A 16,941-nucleotide genomic window follows, 5' to 3' on the forward strand; every position below is an offset into this window, starting at 1 on the left:
GACCCAAAAGAATAGCCAGTGAGAATTCTGAGTATCCCTTGGACTGATGATTTAAACCAAACACCCCAAAATTGTGAAATAAGGTTTGGAAACCACAGAAACAAGTTGAGGCCATAAACAATATGACCAATTCCATAGGAAAGCTGGGCTCACTAGTGTAAGTGACCTTGCAAACTGGTGTCCCACAGGTTAAATTTGGCTTGCACACATGGCATATTTAAAATTTGATTGGTAACATTAAAAATGTTGGAAATTTCACTTAAAAGTTTGGATTTCTTGCTTTTCTTGAAAAATCAGATGGCCAGTAACACTGCCCAGTAATCACTGCCTGGAACTGAGCAGCATCTGCCCTCCGCTTTCCAATTTTCATAGTCCTGGCTCTTCCACGGCATTAGAACAGGCCCACTTCACCAATTTAAATCACCTGCCTGCATCCTTTAGGCATCTGAGTTTGGGACCCCTGATATAGGGTCACATGGAGTTGGCTAGGGAAGTGCTGGGTGATAAAGTCTGGCTAAATTAGTGAGCTTGAGACAAGACTGGTAAAAAGCTATGAGGAAGCCGCAATTCTGACTGGAAGGATTTCTGAGAAGAAATGGGGATGAAAGCTGAGTTCCTCATAGCTGTTGGGGTAGAGGGGCAGGGTAGTCAGTCATATGAGACTGGGAACTTTGATGGGACAATGGGTTTATCTTGATAGCCCTTATATATGGGAAAGGCAGCCTCCTAGTTGTCCAGCATGCACTGTTCCACTGCAGTGCCTGTCCAACCAGGGGTGGGGGTAGGGGTGTGTGTGAAGGGGGACAGAAGACTCAAATCATGTTGGCATCTTTATGTTTCATCTTGGGCTGTGTTAGCTTGGGTGTTTTCTTTTCTTTCTTTCTTTAGCACCACTTCATATGGTTAGATCATCTGACCTGGCCCGACTGCTGGCTTTGCTCAGCCTGCTCAGGGGTCGAGTGTCATCCCCGCTCAGCTCTGGACACAGAGAAGGTGCCTTCTCAGCCGGCAGCTCCTGCTTTGATACCTTCTCGGCCTGCAGCTCTTCTTTCTCAGCTTCCTTCCCCACCTTCGGGGTCTCCACTTTCTCCCCCTCCAGCACTGCCGTGGTCTCCTGCCCTTCTGTGCTCACTTTCTCTGCTTCCTGACTCTTCTCTCCTGCCTCTGGTTCCGCTGCCTCCTCCACAGGCTGCTCCTCCCCCTCTCCCTCCACCTCCTGTGCTCCCACCTGAGCATAGGAAGGCAGTGTCTCTTGGTAAGCCCTGGACAGGTCCCCTAGGGGCCCTGTGCCCATCTTCTCCTCGAACTGACTGAAAGGCTTGGCAGAAAGTGGGCTGGTCTCCACCATCCCGACCTCAGCCAGAGGGAAATAGTGGGACACGATTTTCTCTTCTTCGAGGAGCTGGTAGCCCTTGGCTTTCTGGATGGAGGAGACAGCAATGGAGTGGAGGGATTTCTCAGGAACCTCCCCCAGCGGCTGCTCTGCCGGCTCCTTCAAGGCAGATCGGATTTTCTTCAAGCCCAGGTGACTTATCTCCAGAATATTGAGGAAGAGGGACACAGAGGCCACAGACAACATGAACAGAATGAAGATGGTTTTCTCCGTGGGCCGTGACACGAAACAGTCTACCACGTTGGGGCAGGGCCACCGGCTGCAGCGATAGAGGGGCAGGATCCGGAAACCGTACAGGAAGTAGTGGCCCACTATGAAGCCCACCTCGAAGAGGGTCTTGAAGACGATGTGGCAGATGTAGGTCCTCAGCAGAGTCCCCTCCAGCCGGAACTTCTTGGTGCCTTTGCTGCCGCCGCCGCCCTTCTTGATGCTGCACTGGTCTGCGGCAGGCGGCGCCCTCTCGCCGTTGCCCGGGGGCTGCTGGCCCAACTCCTCTGCTTCGCGCTCCTTCCGCTTCTCCTCCATGCGGACGTGGTGCACGGCGTGTCCCACGTACACCAGGGACGGGGTGGAGACGAAGATGATCTGCAGCACCCACAGGCGGATGTGCGAGATGGGGAAGGCCTCGTCGTAGCAGACGTTCTCGCAGCCAGGCTGCTGAGTGTTGCACACGAAGTCGGACTGCTCATCCCCCCACACAAACTCTGCGGCCGTGCCAAGGATGAGGATCCGGAAGATGAAAAGCACAGTGAGCCAGACTCTGCCGATGACCGTGGAGTGCTCATTCACCTCCTCCAAGATGTTCCCCAGGAAACTCCAGTCGCCCATTTCTCACCCACCTGGAGGAGGGAGAAGGCAAAAGCTGAGCGACCACAGTGCAACCCCGAGTCAGTCTCTCTGCTAACTCTTGGGGTGCCTCTCCTTTCTGAGTTGCCGCCACAGTCAGCGTGTAAGCAGCATCTATTGAGTGCTTCCTCTGTGCAGACTACGACTAGGGGACAAAAGAGGCATAAAAGAATTTTGTTTCCGTTGGCTTCCTCATTTGTAAAATGAGTTTAATGGTAATACCTGTTCTCACTTCACAAGTGGACTAAAAGAATAAATGAGGCAATACGTGTGTAATTCCTTGAACTCCACTAGGAATAAGGATTCATTGTTGACCATAAATAGAAACCATGGGGTTACACGGCCTTGAATCAAGACCACAAGCTGAACCAAGGTTTACAAGGTATAATGCTGAGAGAATACCCAATTCCGTGGGGGCTGGGCACCAACAAAATTCTTCTATGTAGAAAACTGTCTGTAGCCTTCTTACTTTTGACTGTGTTGGGATATATAATGATTGTATATTTGAAGAGAAGTGGAAGGAAATAACATTTTTTGAATTTCTACTTTGTGACAGACCTTTGATATTACATTATTTCATTTAATTTGATTCTGCTGGACTGTAATCTTCATGAGGATGGACCGTGTCTCTTTTATTTACTGCTATATACTCAATGCCTGTTGCAGAGCCAGCTCGAAGTGTTTAAGTAATTGGATTCCAACACACGAGAAAACTGAGGCTCAGAGAGGTTATATAAATGTGTAAGATCAGAGAGCTTAAAAGCAGGCAGTTCTGTCCGCCTGATCCCAAAGGCTGGGTTCTTTCCACTACACCATTGAGATACATTGCCTGCCCTCGGAGCTACACAATTCTGCAACTCTTGTACTCTTAATTTATGTCTTCTCTTCTCTAGGCTAAAATCTGGAAACTAGTCTTTTTTTTTTTTTTTGAGGAAGATTAGCCCTGAGCTAACATTGGCTGCCAATCCTCCTCTTTTTGCTGAGGAAGACTGGCCCTGAGCTAACATCCATGCCCATCTTCCTCTACTTTATATGTGGGACGCCTACCACAGGGTGGCTTGCCAAGCAGTGCCATGTCTGCACCCGGGATCTGGGCCAGTGAACCCTGGGCTGCCGAAGTGGAACGTGTGAACTTAACTGCTGCATCCCTGGGCCAGCCCCTGGAAACTATTCTTAATAGTTTTACAAATTGAGAGCAGTATTTTTTTTTAAAGATTGGCCCTGAGCTAACATCTGCTGCCAATCTTCCTCTCTTTTTTTCCTTCTCCCCAAAGTCCCCCTGTACATAGTTGTATATTCTAGTCGTGGGTCCTTCTAGTTCTGCTATGTGGGGCACCACCTCAGCATGGCTTGATGAGCAGTGCTAGGTCTGTGCCCAGGATCCAACCTGGTGAAATCCTGGGCCGCTGAAGTGGAGCACACAAACCTAATTGGTTGGTCCCAGGGCTGGCCCTGAGAGTGGTATTTTAAAAAAATTATTACTCTTTCAAATCCAAAGAATGGGGAGAGTGCTTTGGGAAGGAGTCATGTTACAGAGTGAGGAAGGTCCACTGAGACATTTTTAGTGTTCCACAGAATGAAAAGGTTTTAGGGTCTGTAACATGTGGCTGTTTTAATAGAGCTAAAAATTGGTCTATAGAAAAAAAAATGCCATTGGACATGATAGTATATAATGCCCCTAGCAACACCAATGACTAATGGACATGGGATTGAACTGACAGGGGTGATGTGTGCAAACTGGGACATTCATCCAGTGCAAAACTGTGGTGCAAACTGGTAACCTATGAAGGATTATGATCAAAACTTCCACCTCAACCAAGGGCAGATGTTCCTCCAGCTTGAGCATCTCTAGAGTTGTGAAGTTTCTCATCACTGCCCTTAGACCTAGAGATGCTGCTCTGGGTTTCTTTCAGCTATCCTCTACCTTATAGGATCAGAAGCTCGTGGGACCAAAGGAATATGCTCATTGCTTTTAATGACAGTGATATTTGTTAAATATTTGAATGAGTGATGAAAAGTGATATCTTAAATTTGGTGTAGGGGCCGGCCCTGTAGCCGAGTGGTTAAGTTCGCGCGCTCTGCTTCGGCAACCCAGGGTTTTGCCAGTTTGAATCCTGGGCGCAGACATGGCACCACTCATCAAGCCATGCTGAGGCGACATCCCACATGCCACAACTAGAAGGACCCACAACTGAAAAAAATACACAACTATCTACTGGGGGGCTTTGGGAGAAAAATGAAGAAATAAAAAAATCTTAAAAAAAAAATTGGGTGTGATTTTCATCCCTAGGAGAGGATAAACAAAATGGCATCTCAAAAGTTCCTTCCAAACTGTGGTTTGGAGCCTGACCAGACAGTACGTCGTGGCAGACGCTGATTTCAGGCATGAGTAATGCCCATCTTATGCTCTCAGGGTATGCACAACAGTTGTCTGCTTCTTGTTGGAGAGTGGAGGGTGTTGCTCCTCTTGGAGCCCCAGAAACTCCCAATGAGGTAAGGCATCAAACCTTCTCTCCTTCTGGGAAGCTGGGAGCAACTGTGACATCTTCAGTCATGACTTCAGTATTGGGAAGAGTTCTATGTAGGAATGGAGATTTGAGAATGGAGGGTTCTCTACTCAGAACCAGCAGTTCAGAATCCCAGTTGTATGTATCTAGTTATACTTCTGCTAACACTCCTCAAAGCACAGTTAAATCTAGTGCTTGCTATGTAGAGTGGCAGCCATTCCCATCACCTTCTGGATAAGGTGGGAAACACCACAATCAGGCAAGCAGCCCAAGCATAAATCCTATTGGTGGCAGAGCCAGGAAAATCCAAGTTACTTATTGAACAGTTCAATCTAACATTCATGTTAAAACAGCAATTTATGTAATTTACTCCTATAACATCAAGTTCTGGCTTTAATGTACTCTAAATCTAGTGTTGCTAATGTATTACACCATTGATATATCAACTCAGTTTTGACAATCTTACTTGTACTGGGCCATATTGGTCTTTTTGGATTTCTGTGTGTGTTTCACTCATGTACTCACATGAATGTGTGTGGCAAGTACAAGCTCTCAGCACTGAATATCTACCAGTCTCGTTTCTCGCCTTTAAGATCAAAAGCTCCTGGAGGGCAGGGACCATTTTGTCTTCATCCTCCATGAACCATCATGACACAGAACAAAGGCCTTCACAGAGTGAAGGTGTCCATAGACACCAGTGGGTGGGACCAATAGTAGTAATTTGAAATCTGAAATTCTCAATCCCTGAGTGCATGTCATACCAGTATTACTTCGAGTCTAGGGAACTCCAGTCCTCTTTGCTGCATCTAGCAGTAGGAAGATTGAGAACTTGCAAAGAAATGGTAAATACCAAAAAAGGATAGTAAATTGATCCAAAACTAGCTGTTTTGAGACACCGTTTTGTACAACATCAAAGATATAAACTGGAAGGCCGATGATTCTTGACACATGAGTGTCATGACACCTGTTCATGACACACAAAGACCCTTCTGATCACTCCGTTAGTAATTTCCAAACTGAAGCCAAACAGGAGTATGTCCTTCCACACCCCACTCTGCAATGCTTGGGTTGTTTGAGTGGGTTTTTTAAAATGTCTAATTACAAAGTTTCTTATAATAATAGAAGGAGAGAAACTGTAACTTAGGACAAAATCTTTCCAATTCCATGCTTTTGAATTATGCTAACTATGCTGTCAAAGAGAGAAGCTTTTAGAGGTGCTAAGGGAAAGTGCCTCGGGTTCCTGACATCTAACAATGAAAATTATATTTAAAATAAGTCAGATCAGAGTATGTCTGAGCAAACTGTTCCATGGAGCAGGGAGAAGTCTAAACCAAAAGAAGAATATTTCTCTTCTCTTCTTTAAAGAGACAATTCTCTGTTTACTTTTGCTTGTGAAAATTTATAGCACAGGGCTATTACAGATGGAAAACAAACCGATAGAGTTCAAGCTTCCACCCCCAGGCCATCCACCGGAACATCCCCCCAGAGGATCATGGTTTTAGGTAATGATTAAAATACCACCTTATGGTTGGGTAGCCCTTACCTATTTGTAGATCATACACTTTCTCATATCTTGTTCAGTCCTCATAACAACCTGTGAACTAGGCCAGTGGTCCTCAGGCTTGGATTTCACAGACTAGTGTGATAACAACAAAATAGGGTGACCAACATGGGGCTACCAACTCCTTATTCTGCCAAGCAAGGACATGAAAATAAAAAACTGATTAAATCACTTGACTACAGTCTGTTTTCACTGTCATTTCATAAAAGGGAATTTTAATACCACAAAACTAGAAAGGATATAATTTCAGAATAAAAGACAAGCCTTTAAACCAAACACATTTAACTTGGGTGAAAAATTCCCTACATTGTTTCCTATATCGCTGTCACATTTTTGCTGCTGAAAAATTCATCTTGGACAGAACTGACAAGTCCACAGACAGAAGTTTGAGAACCGGTGACCTAGGCGTTATCAGCTCGCATTACCTGATAGGGAGACAGACTGGAAGGTTAAGTCAGTCTCCCAAGGGGGCTTGGCTAGTGAGGGCAGAGCCAGGCTGTGGGCCTTGGTCTTCCGGCTTCAAGCTCAGGGAGGTTTCCAGTATAGCATAGCCTTCTCCTGGCTTTGAGGAGGCAGAACACACGTACATCTGTGTTAACAAGTTCCCCAAAGGATTAGACGGCCACTTACCACTCCGGTTGGTAAGAAAGTGTAAATGTGCCTCCATTCATGTTTCTAGAGTAGGTACTTTAACCAGCAGCTCTCGGAGACTGACAACAGAACCTGCTCCCAGGAAGTTTTACGGTCCTTAGCCAGACTGTTCGTGTGCTCCATTAAATGCTCCAACATCCAAAATGCTGAGCATGAAGCCTCCCTTACACCCACAGTACTCAAAAGTTATCACTGTCACTCCTATTGCAGAGTCTGAGTGAAAAGGTCCAAAACTCTTTCCCCAACGTCAAATACTAGGTTTAGGTCCCTTGCGACTCCTGGAGGCATGTTAATTCATTCTGAAAAGTGAAAACATCTTAGGAAGTCAAGTTGTACTTAGAATGTGAACATCTCTGTTCACCCCCTCCCTCATCACCACTATTCCTGCATTCCTTTCCCTTCCAAACTGCTGCCAACTCTTAGGCTATTTCCAAGAGGGTTTTCAGAATTGGACTCTAAGTCCAGCCGTCTCAACCGAAGACTGAACTTTAGCAGCAACCTTTTTTCTTTTGGAGAAGGCTGGATATGGCCCTTAGATTAAGCTGAGAAAGAAGGGGAGGGGAAGCCTACCAGCTAATATCATCCAAGGAAAACTTGCCAACAGCAGTAGGGTCCCCCGGAGAAATACGTGCTCTCTTTCTCTCTTGGCGCTCAGCAGCAAAATGGCAACTTTGGCCTCTTTCCTTTGGCACCTAAAAGCCCACCTCCCACTTCCCTACCCCGCCCCTACTGTGCTGCACGACTGAGCAGATATGACTGGATTGGCCCTGATGGGTAGGTTTTACTGTCCAGCAATATTTTAAGCTCCCAGCCAGACAGCTTTTATGAAGAGAGGGATGTTTGGAAAACAATAGGAGAGAGAGAATGGGAGAGCTGTGTTGGGCACTGAGGGGAGGAGGGTGGGGGAAAGCTGATGTGGGAAAGCTTAGATGGGGCTTCTGTAGCTTCCAAAAGTTTCTTTTAGCAGCAGACTGGCCCTCTACAACAGGAAATCTTTGGCTTCTCTCCAGAGGTTATGAGCCCAGAGGTATTTTCCCAGTGCCTTATCATCAGTTTAGAGACTCTTACAGATGTAGAGACACCTGAGTGCATCCCTCTGCCTTGAGTCAGATTGTGCCAAAGCCACCCCAGAAAGAGAGTGGTTGGCCCCTTTCAAAAGATGATATTTCATCTTCCATTGGTGGTTTGTTCTTGTGTCTCATAACTTTCAGCAGGGCAGTCTCCCTCTTTGAAAAGGAGTCTTAATAGTCCAAAGAATTCTAGCACCATTTCTCAAGGTAATACATTTCTCATCTTGTTTCACTCATAATTACAAATACTTTTGAGGAGCTGCAGAATCAAGGGGATTATGCAATGTCAGCTAAAGTTTTAGACTTTAGTGCCTCCATCTGTGAAATGGGGTGCCATGTTTTTGCTCACCAAGAGGTTCTCTGATGAAATACCAGAGTGGCTTAATGAGGAGCGATGCTTGGGAAGCTAGTGTGGAGGGCATGAATGCATGTTCTCTGCCTTTCTGAGGCCCAGTCCCTTCCCACTGCCTGGGACTGACTATTGCACTGATATAAAAAATGGTTGTTTTGACCACATTTTCCAAACCCAAAGTTGGGGCATTTTATTCTACCAGTTTATGTGTGGAAACAATAGAGCAAAAAATAGTTGAAAGTGGGATTGGTTTAGGAAGTCTGCATTGTATGATTCCAAAATAAAGGCAACTTTGAGGGTAAACCAGAAAAAAATAATCTAAGCACCTGCTTCCTTCCTACTCACATTTCCTGTCCTTTCTGGCGTCAGGGGCATAGTGCATTTTGATGGTGGCAGTTTGAAGGAGGATGGTACCAAAGTTGTAGGAGTCTCAAATTCCAATTTTATTAAAATGTGCACTGGCTCAGAGCCTTATTTGTTTCAGAATTCTGATTTCTCTCGAACTTCCAAGTTTGAAGGCCCACTCTAACTGGGTAAATGCTTCAGTTAAAAATAACTGATCAAGGCTGTTCCCCAATGTCAATGAGGCAAGAAGTCAGAGGACAGAGGGAAAGAAACCCAATCATTCTTTCTTTTGAGAACATTCAGTAATTGTTGATTCCTGAAGCTTGTGCTCTCCCAGAGATATTCCAGCGCCTACAAAGCTTCTCTTCAAATGGACTTCTCCCATCCGGGGCTTCCCAGTCCAACTTGGCTCATGTGGTAGAGTGGCCTCATCTCCTGACACCATTGTGTAAGAGATGTAGTACAGCACATATTTGAATCTGGAAAAACAAGGAATGTCAACATAGCTCTGAACCAGTTATAGGCTCCCAGGGTTGGACAGATCTAACTTTCTAACTTAGCACTTTCTTTGCTTATTTACTCCACTGACACTGGAGAGATGGGGAGACAGACTCATTTTAGCTGTCACTCAGAGATGAGTTGTTTATTCCTACCAGGGATTAGAGTCAGTTTCTCAGGTCTTTGAGAGGGATATCTTCTGGTAGTGGCTCTATTGTTTTATTTGATGTAAATAAATCTCTAGAACATGAGACATAATCACATTCAAATGCAATTTCCAGTTTTATATTCTGTGATCATGTAGAATAGATTATTGACATTTTAAATGATATAATGGTGGCATTCTTTTCCAGGATGCATTTTGGAAACGGTGAAGCAGTTGTGTGGAAGCATTCTGGGATTTGCTGTCAGAAGACCTGGCTCTGGGTGTGGCTTTTTTGCTTGCTATTTGTGGGCAGTTTGCTCAGCCTCTCCAAGTCTCGGTTTTCTCATAGGTGAAATAAGATGATAATAATTGCCTTTCCTGTTTTGTGAAAGGACTTTTCACAACGGTGGTGGCTACCAATCTAACCCATGCAATGTTCTGAATCCCTGTTGGTTATCTTGCTATGATCTCCATACCCTCTGAGTATGGCTGTGTCCCATGCCCCGGGGTCATGGGTTGGTTTGTTTCTAAGTGTGCCCTGACCAAGTTCACACACTCCTCCCTTCACACAGGGAAAATGTCAGAAATGGGAAAGACCAGAAGAAATCATGGCTCCAGTCTCCTCATTTTATAGATGAGGAAACCAACACTCAGGGTGGAAATGACACCCTGAGGTCATGGTGCAGCTCTGAGGCCTCAGCACTTTCCATGACCCTGGGTGCCTCCATGTATGTGGCATAGACTCCACTTAAGCAGCAATGCTCTTTAGAGAGAACCAGGTGAGCACTAGCATGAGTAGAAGGGCAGGCAGATATATGGGGCCCAAGGGGAGCATCCTCAGTCAATCCCTGTGGTGACTAGAATTAGGAGATGCAGAATCTCTCTCTTCTAGACGCTGAGGTGTATGGGGGGAATAGATCTCTGAGAAATCCAGGACCATGGCTGTAGGTGAAGTGGGTCACTTCTCTGAGTATCTCAGGCCTGGCTCTGATGTAGTGGCAATGCTTGGAGATTCCTTCAACAAGCGTTTGTTGAGCTCCTTCCCTTTGAGGTGTTTGGGACCATCAGTGAATAAAACAAATCTCCCTGCTAGAGCAGCGCTTAGAGTCTAGGAGGGGAGGCCAATGATTCTCATTAGACACAATAATCCAGTGAATTGTATAATAGCTTAGAAGGTGTAACCAAAAGTGGAAAAGTATGGTGGGTACAGGGAGTGGTGCTCATGCACATCTTGCTGAGAAGGTGAGGCTTGAGCAGACTAAAGAAGCAGAGGGAGAGAGGGAGCCGTGTGGGCGTAGGGGGAAGGACAATGTCCTGTGGCCAAGTCTCACAGTAGCAGGGAGGCCAGAGAGGCTGAAGCAGTGGGCAGGCGAGGACAAAAACTGTTGGAAAATAGAATTTTTTTCTCTTGATGATTTATCCACATATGGTTTGTTCACCCGCACGACTTTGAAACTCCGACGACACCAGGAAACGAGATACCCAGGATCCAACGTGCAACTTTTCCCTTCCTTTCCACCACAGACTTTTGCTGAGCAGCCACTGTGTGCCTGGTAGAGTAGTGGGAAAACAAAGATGGATAAGGCGCAGGTTCAAGTGTGACTACATGGAGTGTGCAAAGAGGCCTCCCATACATCTACTCAAGGAGAGGGGACTGTGGGGAATCTGGTGTCCCAGGCCCCAACCCTCAGATCTGGCCTTAGGGCCTGGGCCTTCATCTTGTAGAAACTGAGCAGTGAAGCAGTTGATGCCAGGCTTTGGAGTGAGATTGGCTCAGCATCACCACTAGCCAGCTGACCCCGTATAAGTGACTTTCCTTGTCTCTGCCTCAGTTTTCCCTTGTGAAAAATGGGAACCAGTGTCTACCTCAAAGAGTTGTAGTGAGCAAAAAAAACAATTGCTTGAAACTGAGTTCAGGGCTTGGCATTCAGTAAGCATTTGGTAAATAGTAACTGCTATTACCACCCTTGGGAAGAAGGGCTGGATATGACCAGAGCGAGATCAAGGGTTCTTTGCTTCACAGCATGGGGATGAATACCTGGTTTTTCTTGTTTGCATAACCTGAAAAGGCCCAGGAGGTGAGCTGTGGCCCTCTCTGTCCCTCGTCCCTGGCCAATTTGGTTGTGGGCCAGAGATTCTTCTTCATCACAACCATTTGGCTGAGGTTCAAGGGCTCCCGTGCCCTGAGGGGCAAAGGGTAGGCTGGAAGGGGAACGAGGGGCACTTTCACTGGGGAGAGGATTTCCCGCACAGACGAGTTGTCAGGACAAGGGCACTCTCTATTGAATGGAGCAGCTCATGCATGAGAGCAGATTGTGCCGATTCTATAGAGCACGACCCCTCGGCCCTGGCTTCTCCTGCTAACGAGGTTATCTTTCCCAATCTGCTTAGGCAGAAGGGGGGCACATTTCCCGTCCTTGTGCTGAGTGCACAGAGCAGGCAGGACCCAGGCTAGGGCTGGGTCTAGGCATGTCTCCCCGACTCCTCCCCACTCCCCACTAGAAATCTTGGGTTCTCCTCAGCTGCCCCCTTGCCTTAGAGAAGCACAGCCTGCAGAAACTGGCCATTGGCTAGGGGCAAGACTAGGGAGTGCCCTGGCATTCTAGGTGCCTGGGGAGGTACAGAGAGAACTCAGAAGGGGGAAGGGAAAGAGGCTTCTGTAGCCTAAAATTCACCGGGGTGGGAGCATTTATTGACGCTCTAGGTCAGTGGGTCTCAAGCTGTGGTTCCCCAGACCAGCAGTATCAGCATTGCCTGGGAACTTGCTAGGAATGCAAACTCTCAAGCCCTACCCCAGACCTACTGAATCAGAAACTCTGGGGATGGAGACCAGCCAACTGTTTTAATAAGCCCTCCTGAGGCAGGCTAAAATTTTTGAACCACTGCTCAAAGAAGCCCCAGCTACTGAAACTGGTCATCCTGGCTCCCGTGCCCAAAACTTTTGTATTACAGGCCTCCCCCACACCTTACTGCACTTACTGACACTCTGCCACCAAGACAAGACCCTAGAAACATTTCTTTGGGTCCATCCAGAAACACACAAACGAACAACTTTTGTGGAGGTCTCTGCAGTCTCAGCTGCCGTGTTAGCCCACCCTACATATATAATACCATAAATCAGAAGGGGAGAAAACAGTTTTCTACATACATGGTGTGTACATCGAGAGCGAGGGGAGACATTTTTATCTCCATCTTATCGAGATTCAGTGAGGTTAAGTAATTTGCTCCCGGTCACAGAAAGAGAGGGGGCAGGGCCAGACCTGGAACCAGATCCACTCAACTCCAAAGCCTGTGTTTGCTCTGGCTGCCCATGCTGTCTCCTTTAATTATGAGATCCAATCCTACAGTGCTGACCTTTCAGAGCACTGGGGTCTCTGGACTTTGTGTTAATCAGTTAACACTTGAGTGTTTAAAAAATGTGTGTTTTTTGTTCTGAAAAACCAACGGAGCTGCAAATATTTTCTGAATAGATGGATTCACTTTGCACATATCCATATATTTTAAAAATTACAAATGTATGGCACGAATACTTACACATGGAAAATAAATCAAATAATATAGGAGCACGTAGGATAAAAAGTAAAGATCTCTCCTTCCCCCTTCTTCCTATCCCATCATCACTGTCACCATGCTTAACAGTCTCGGGTGCGCCCTTCCAGACCCTTTCTACTTTTTTCACTTAATATGTTGTGGTATCTTTGCAGTATACGTACAGATCAACCACACGATTTCAATGTCTGCAGTAGTAGTCCATAATCAGGACATCCTGTCAATTTATTCAGTCTGTTCTCTACAGAAGGACATTTAGGCTGCTTCCATTTTGATTTTTTGCTATAGCAAACTTTTATAATAAACATTCATATGTACATATGTCATATTCACATGTACATTCATGTTTTTGAGCACACGTAGGAATATTTTTGGAGGATGTATTCCTAGAAGTAGATTGATTGTTCAAAAGATAGGTAAGATTTCTAAGTTGGTAGGTGCTACCAATAACTGTCAAAATAGACTCCACCAGACTACACTGTCAACATAGCTTGTGAGAGGGCACTTCATAATATATGCTTACCATCACTGGCTTTTGTCCATCTTTACATTTTTTGACAATAGGATGGGCAGAATGTATCCTGTTATTTTACTTTGCACTTTTCTGATTACTAGAGAGATGGAATGACTCATCACATGTTTACTAGCCATTTGCATTTCTTTTTCTCTGAATTGCCCACTCATATCCTTTGTCCATTTTTGGGGGTTACTTGCCTTTTCCTTGTTGATTTATAAGGTCTTTTAATAGACTTTGCCTATTATTTCTCTGTCCTGTGTGTTGTAAATTTCTTTCAAACTACCACCTGTAACTTTGATTTTAGTGTGTTTTGCTGTATAGAGGATTTATGTTTTTATTTAATCAGATCTGTCATTTAAAAATTCATTGTTTCTTGACTTTGTGCCTGGCTTAGAAAGGCCTCTACATTTCATTAAAATTCAGGAAAACAGTTAGGAAAAAAATCTGCCGGAGCAGATTCTGTTTCAGTTTAGCATTTAAGCCTGGATCCTTGAAAAACTGAATTGTCAGAGCACTATGAATACTGCCTCTTCTCCTTCTCCTTTTAGCTCCTTTTTCCTACTGGCCTTTTAATTTTACTAATAGGGGAATTACATAAATTTTATTCATCATCTTGGTGCATTTGGCAACAGATTTCATCATCATCACCATTTTCAAGGGCCTATTCTGATTTGCAAATCAGCAAACCAACCTGTGGATCATCTGTGTCCTTTTGCTTCTTGTAGGTGGTTTTGTTTTGCCTCTTTATGGTTCTGGATGCCTGATTTGTACTTATATTGTGATATCATGTGTGGGTGGGGAAAGAGAGAGCAAGAATGTTATTATTTTCTTTTTTAGAGGCATATTTTTTACCCTTTTATGGGGAGGAGATTTTTTTCTTTTTGCCTTTGCATTTTCTTTGTGACAAAGAAAATAGCTGTAGTCCGGGCCAGTTACCCCAAATTCCAAAAAAGCCTGTCTCTTTCCCAGTCCTTTACCACTTACTTTCTTTTTGACTTAAGTAAGGGGATTGAATCTGACCAGATTCATCGGGAAGAACATGGTTCTGGCAGCAGGAAAACTTCACTGTTTATGGCTCAATCTGGTTGGTCTCAGTCACCAAGGACTTCAGTTTCATCATCTTTGAAGAAGGGACAATGCCAATCTCATGAAAATCATCTAACACGGTTCCTAGTCCAAAGAAGACTCAAAACAAATATTGTTTCCTGTCCATCTCTAAGTTTCCCGATCTGTAACATAGATAAACAATGAGACATACCTTGCTGAGTTGTTTTGAGGGTTAAATAAGAGAATATAGAATTTTACAAATCAATGTGACACAAAAGGTTCTTTGCCAAGCGAGCTTGGTTCCTTTTGGGGTCATGCTGCACTTATACCACTAGATGGCGTCATCAACACAGCCAGCTGGCTAAGATGGCTCTGAAGTCAGAGCACGGGGGAAAGGAGATCCTCACTTCATGTTCTTTTCTCTGAATGAAATAACTTCAGCAACAGGTGCAATGAAGAAGCCTTCATTTTTGCTGCAAATCATTTATTACCGTCAGAGCTTTTCTTAGGCAATAGACTGCCCTGAGGAATGGCTGGAAGTGGAGACCAGCAGCCAGGTGGTCTTTCTGAAATACAAACTTGACTGTGTCTTTCCCGTACTTGAAACCCTTCTGTAGTTCACTATGCACAGAGGTATTGTTCAACGTTTTTATTTCAAGTTAAACCTTACTCTGGAATTGAGTGTATATAAAACAAGTCACTCAGGCTGAAGGCAAGGGGAGCCTAGTCCTGCCTCTCAGGCACCAGAGAGGAGCCCTGCACCTCCAGGAATCTAGGCTCGAAAAACACTGCAGGAGGAAGCTTGAGGCCTTTAGCACGGCGCACAGGACCCTCTGCCATCTAAAGCCTGCTGTTCCTCCACCCATCTCTTGACACTCATAGCTTTGTACTTGACCCCCAGTGTCACAATCTCCTGAGTTCCCCAGGACATCACTCTGATTCTTGCCTCCATGCTTTTGTCGATGCTGTCCCCTCTGCTCTGAACCTCCCTCCCCTAACTCTGACTCATCCATTGAGGCTCAGTTTGGGCTTTACCTTCTCCAGGAGTTTGATAGTTTAACATAAACTGGATTTTAATAGTTCGTTTATGTGTCTGTCTCCCCTACTAGTCTATGAGATTTCTGAGTACAGGGAATGTGTCTTACTCATAGCTATTTTAGGAAGTCTGGGCAAATGAAAGAACTCAATGTGTTTTTGTTAAATGAATAAATGAACGAGTCATGAATAGAGAGAAGGGTAGATGAGATGGCAGGAGATGAAGATGTAGAAGTTGAAAAGAGAAAAGAGTGTTTCAGGAAGTGGATGGTTTGAGTCTGGGAGTAAGGGGCATCCTTCCCAGGCTCCGGGCTGAGCCTACCACAGGAGACCAGGGTGAGCCCTCTCCTCTCAAAGTCCCAGTGGCAGCCTTCACGAGAGGTCACCAGGGGGTGGGGGATTGTAGCTCCTTCAACCTTACGGCAGCTGTAAGAGAAGCCCCCGAAGTGGCCTCCTTCTAAGAATCATTTTGACTATGACCTTTAGGGACCTGGGGTTGAGAGTCTAGAGCTGCTCAGGCTGCACCGAAAGGCAAGGACCCTGCCAGAAATTGCACATATATATAGTCTTCTCTTTCTCTGTTTTCTTCCTCTTTCGGGTCAGGAAGATATCTGAGAATGTCCACTGAGGGTCCCTGAGAAGGGTAGGACAGGGCCGTTGGGGTTAGTGAAGGTGACTTTTCTTGGATGAGCAGATACAGGTGGAACAGCCCACGTCATCCCAGGAGGAGAAAGCTGCAGGGACAAAAGGGCAGGGAAGCAGGAAGGTGGCTCTGGTTCCTTGTGATTTGAGACACCGGAATCAGTCCTGAGCCAGCACTGTGTTGGGAACCAAGAGAGCTGACCGCAAAGCTGTCAGCCTTTGGTCTCTGAACTTGTAGGGCATAAGGCCTTCAAAAAACTGGGAGATTTGCTTCCCTACTGAAAACAGCAATGGAATCTCTGCACTCCCTGACCCTGACAGCTTACTAAGCGGCAGACTTGCTCTGCCGAGGTGTTCTGGGTCAGACTTTCGAGGTGGTATGTCGGCTTCCTGTTGCCTTGTCCTGAGTCTTTCCTATAAGAATGGCACCACAGTGTCCAATCATCTGCCCCCTGAAGCTGGGGCTTTACTGCTTATGCCTGCGAGGTTATAAAGAACTGAAAAAGCCTGGTTTGAAGGTCTCTGGTCAATTCATGCCCCATCCCACCCTCCAGGGTAACACTGGGAAAGGGCCTGCCCTTTTCTTGAAGACTTGCTCCCTCAGGGTTCTGTACTTCCTGTGGCTACTGAGGAAGCTGGGATTTCCCTCAACTTTTGTGCTTCTGACATGACTTGCCAAGGCCAGCCTCTCTGTAGGTACCAGACAGTCAACCAAAACAGGTCAAGCCAGGTCACACTCTCACAGGCATTAAGGGACTCTAGGCATGTAACAGGGAGGGTGCG

The 16,941-nt window shown here is 45.7% G+C and overlaps 1 protein-coding gene across 1 annotated transcript; it reads right to left on the reverse strand.

Moving 5' to 3' along the window:
- Positions 1-893: 893 nt before the first annotated feature.
- On the reverse strand, positions 894-2,221 carry GJA8 (gap junction protein alpha 8). The gene has a single exon (XM_001499020.4). The coding sequence runs from the start codon at positions 2,219-2,221 to the stop codon at positions 896-898; it is 1,326 nt and encodes a 441-aa protein (XP_001499070.1). The 3' UTR covers positions 894-895.
- Positions 2,222-16,941: the final 14,720 nt, after the last annotated feature.

This window comes from Equus caballus, chromosome 5 (assembly GCF_041296265.1).
Source record: "Equus caballus isolate H_3958 breed thoroughbred chromosome 5, TB-T2T, whole genome shotgun sequence".
In the NCBI taxonomy this organism is placed as follows: domain Eukaryota; kingdom Metazoa; phylum Chordata; class Mammalia; order Perissodactyla; family Equidae; genus Equus; species Equus caballus.

Excerpts from the sequence above, each read along its gene's own strand:
- GJA8 (XM_001499020.4), bottom strand. The coding sequence starts at position 2,221 with ATGGGCGACTGGAGTTTCCTGGGGAACATCTTGGAGGAGGTGAATGAG.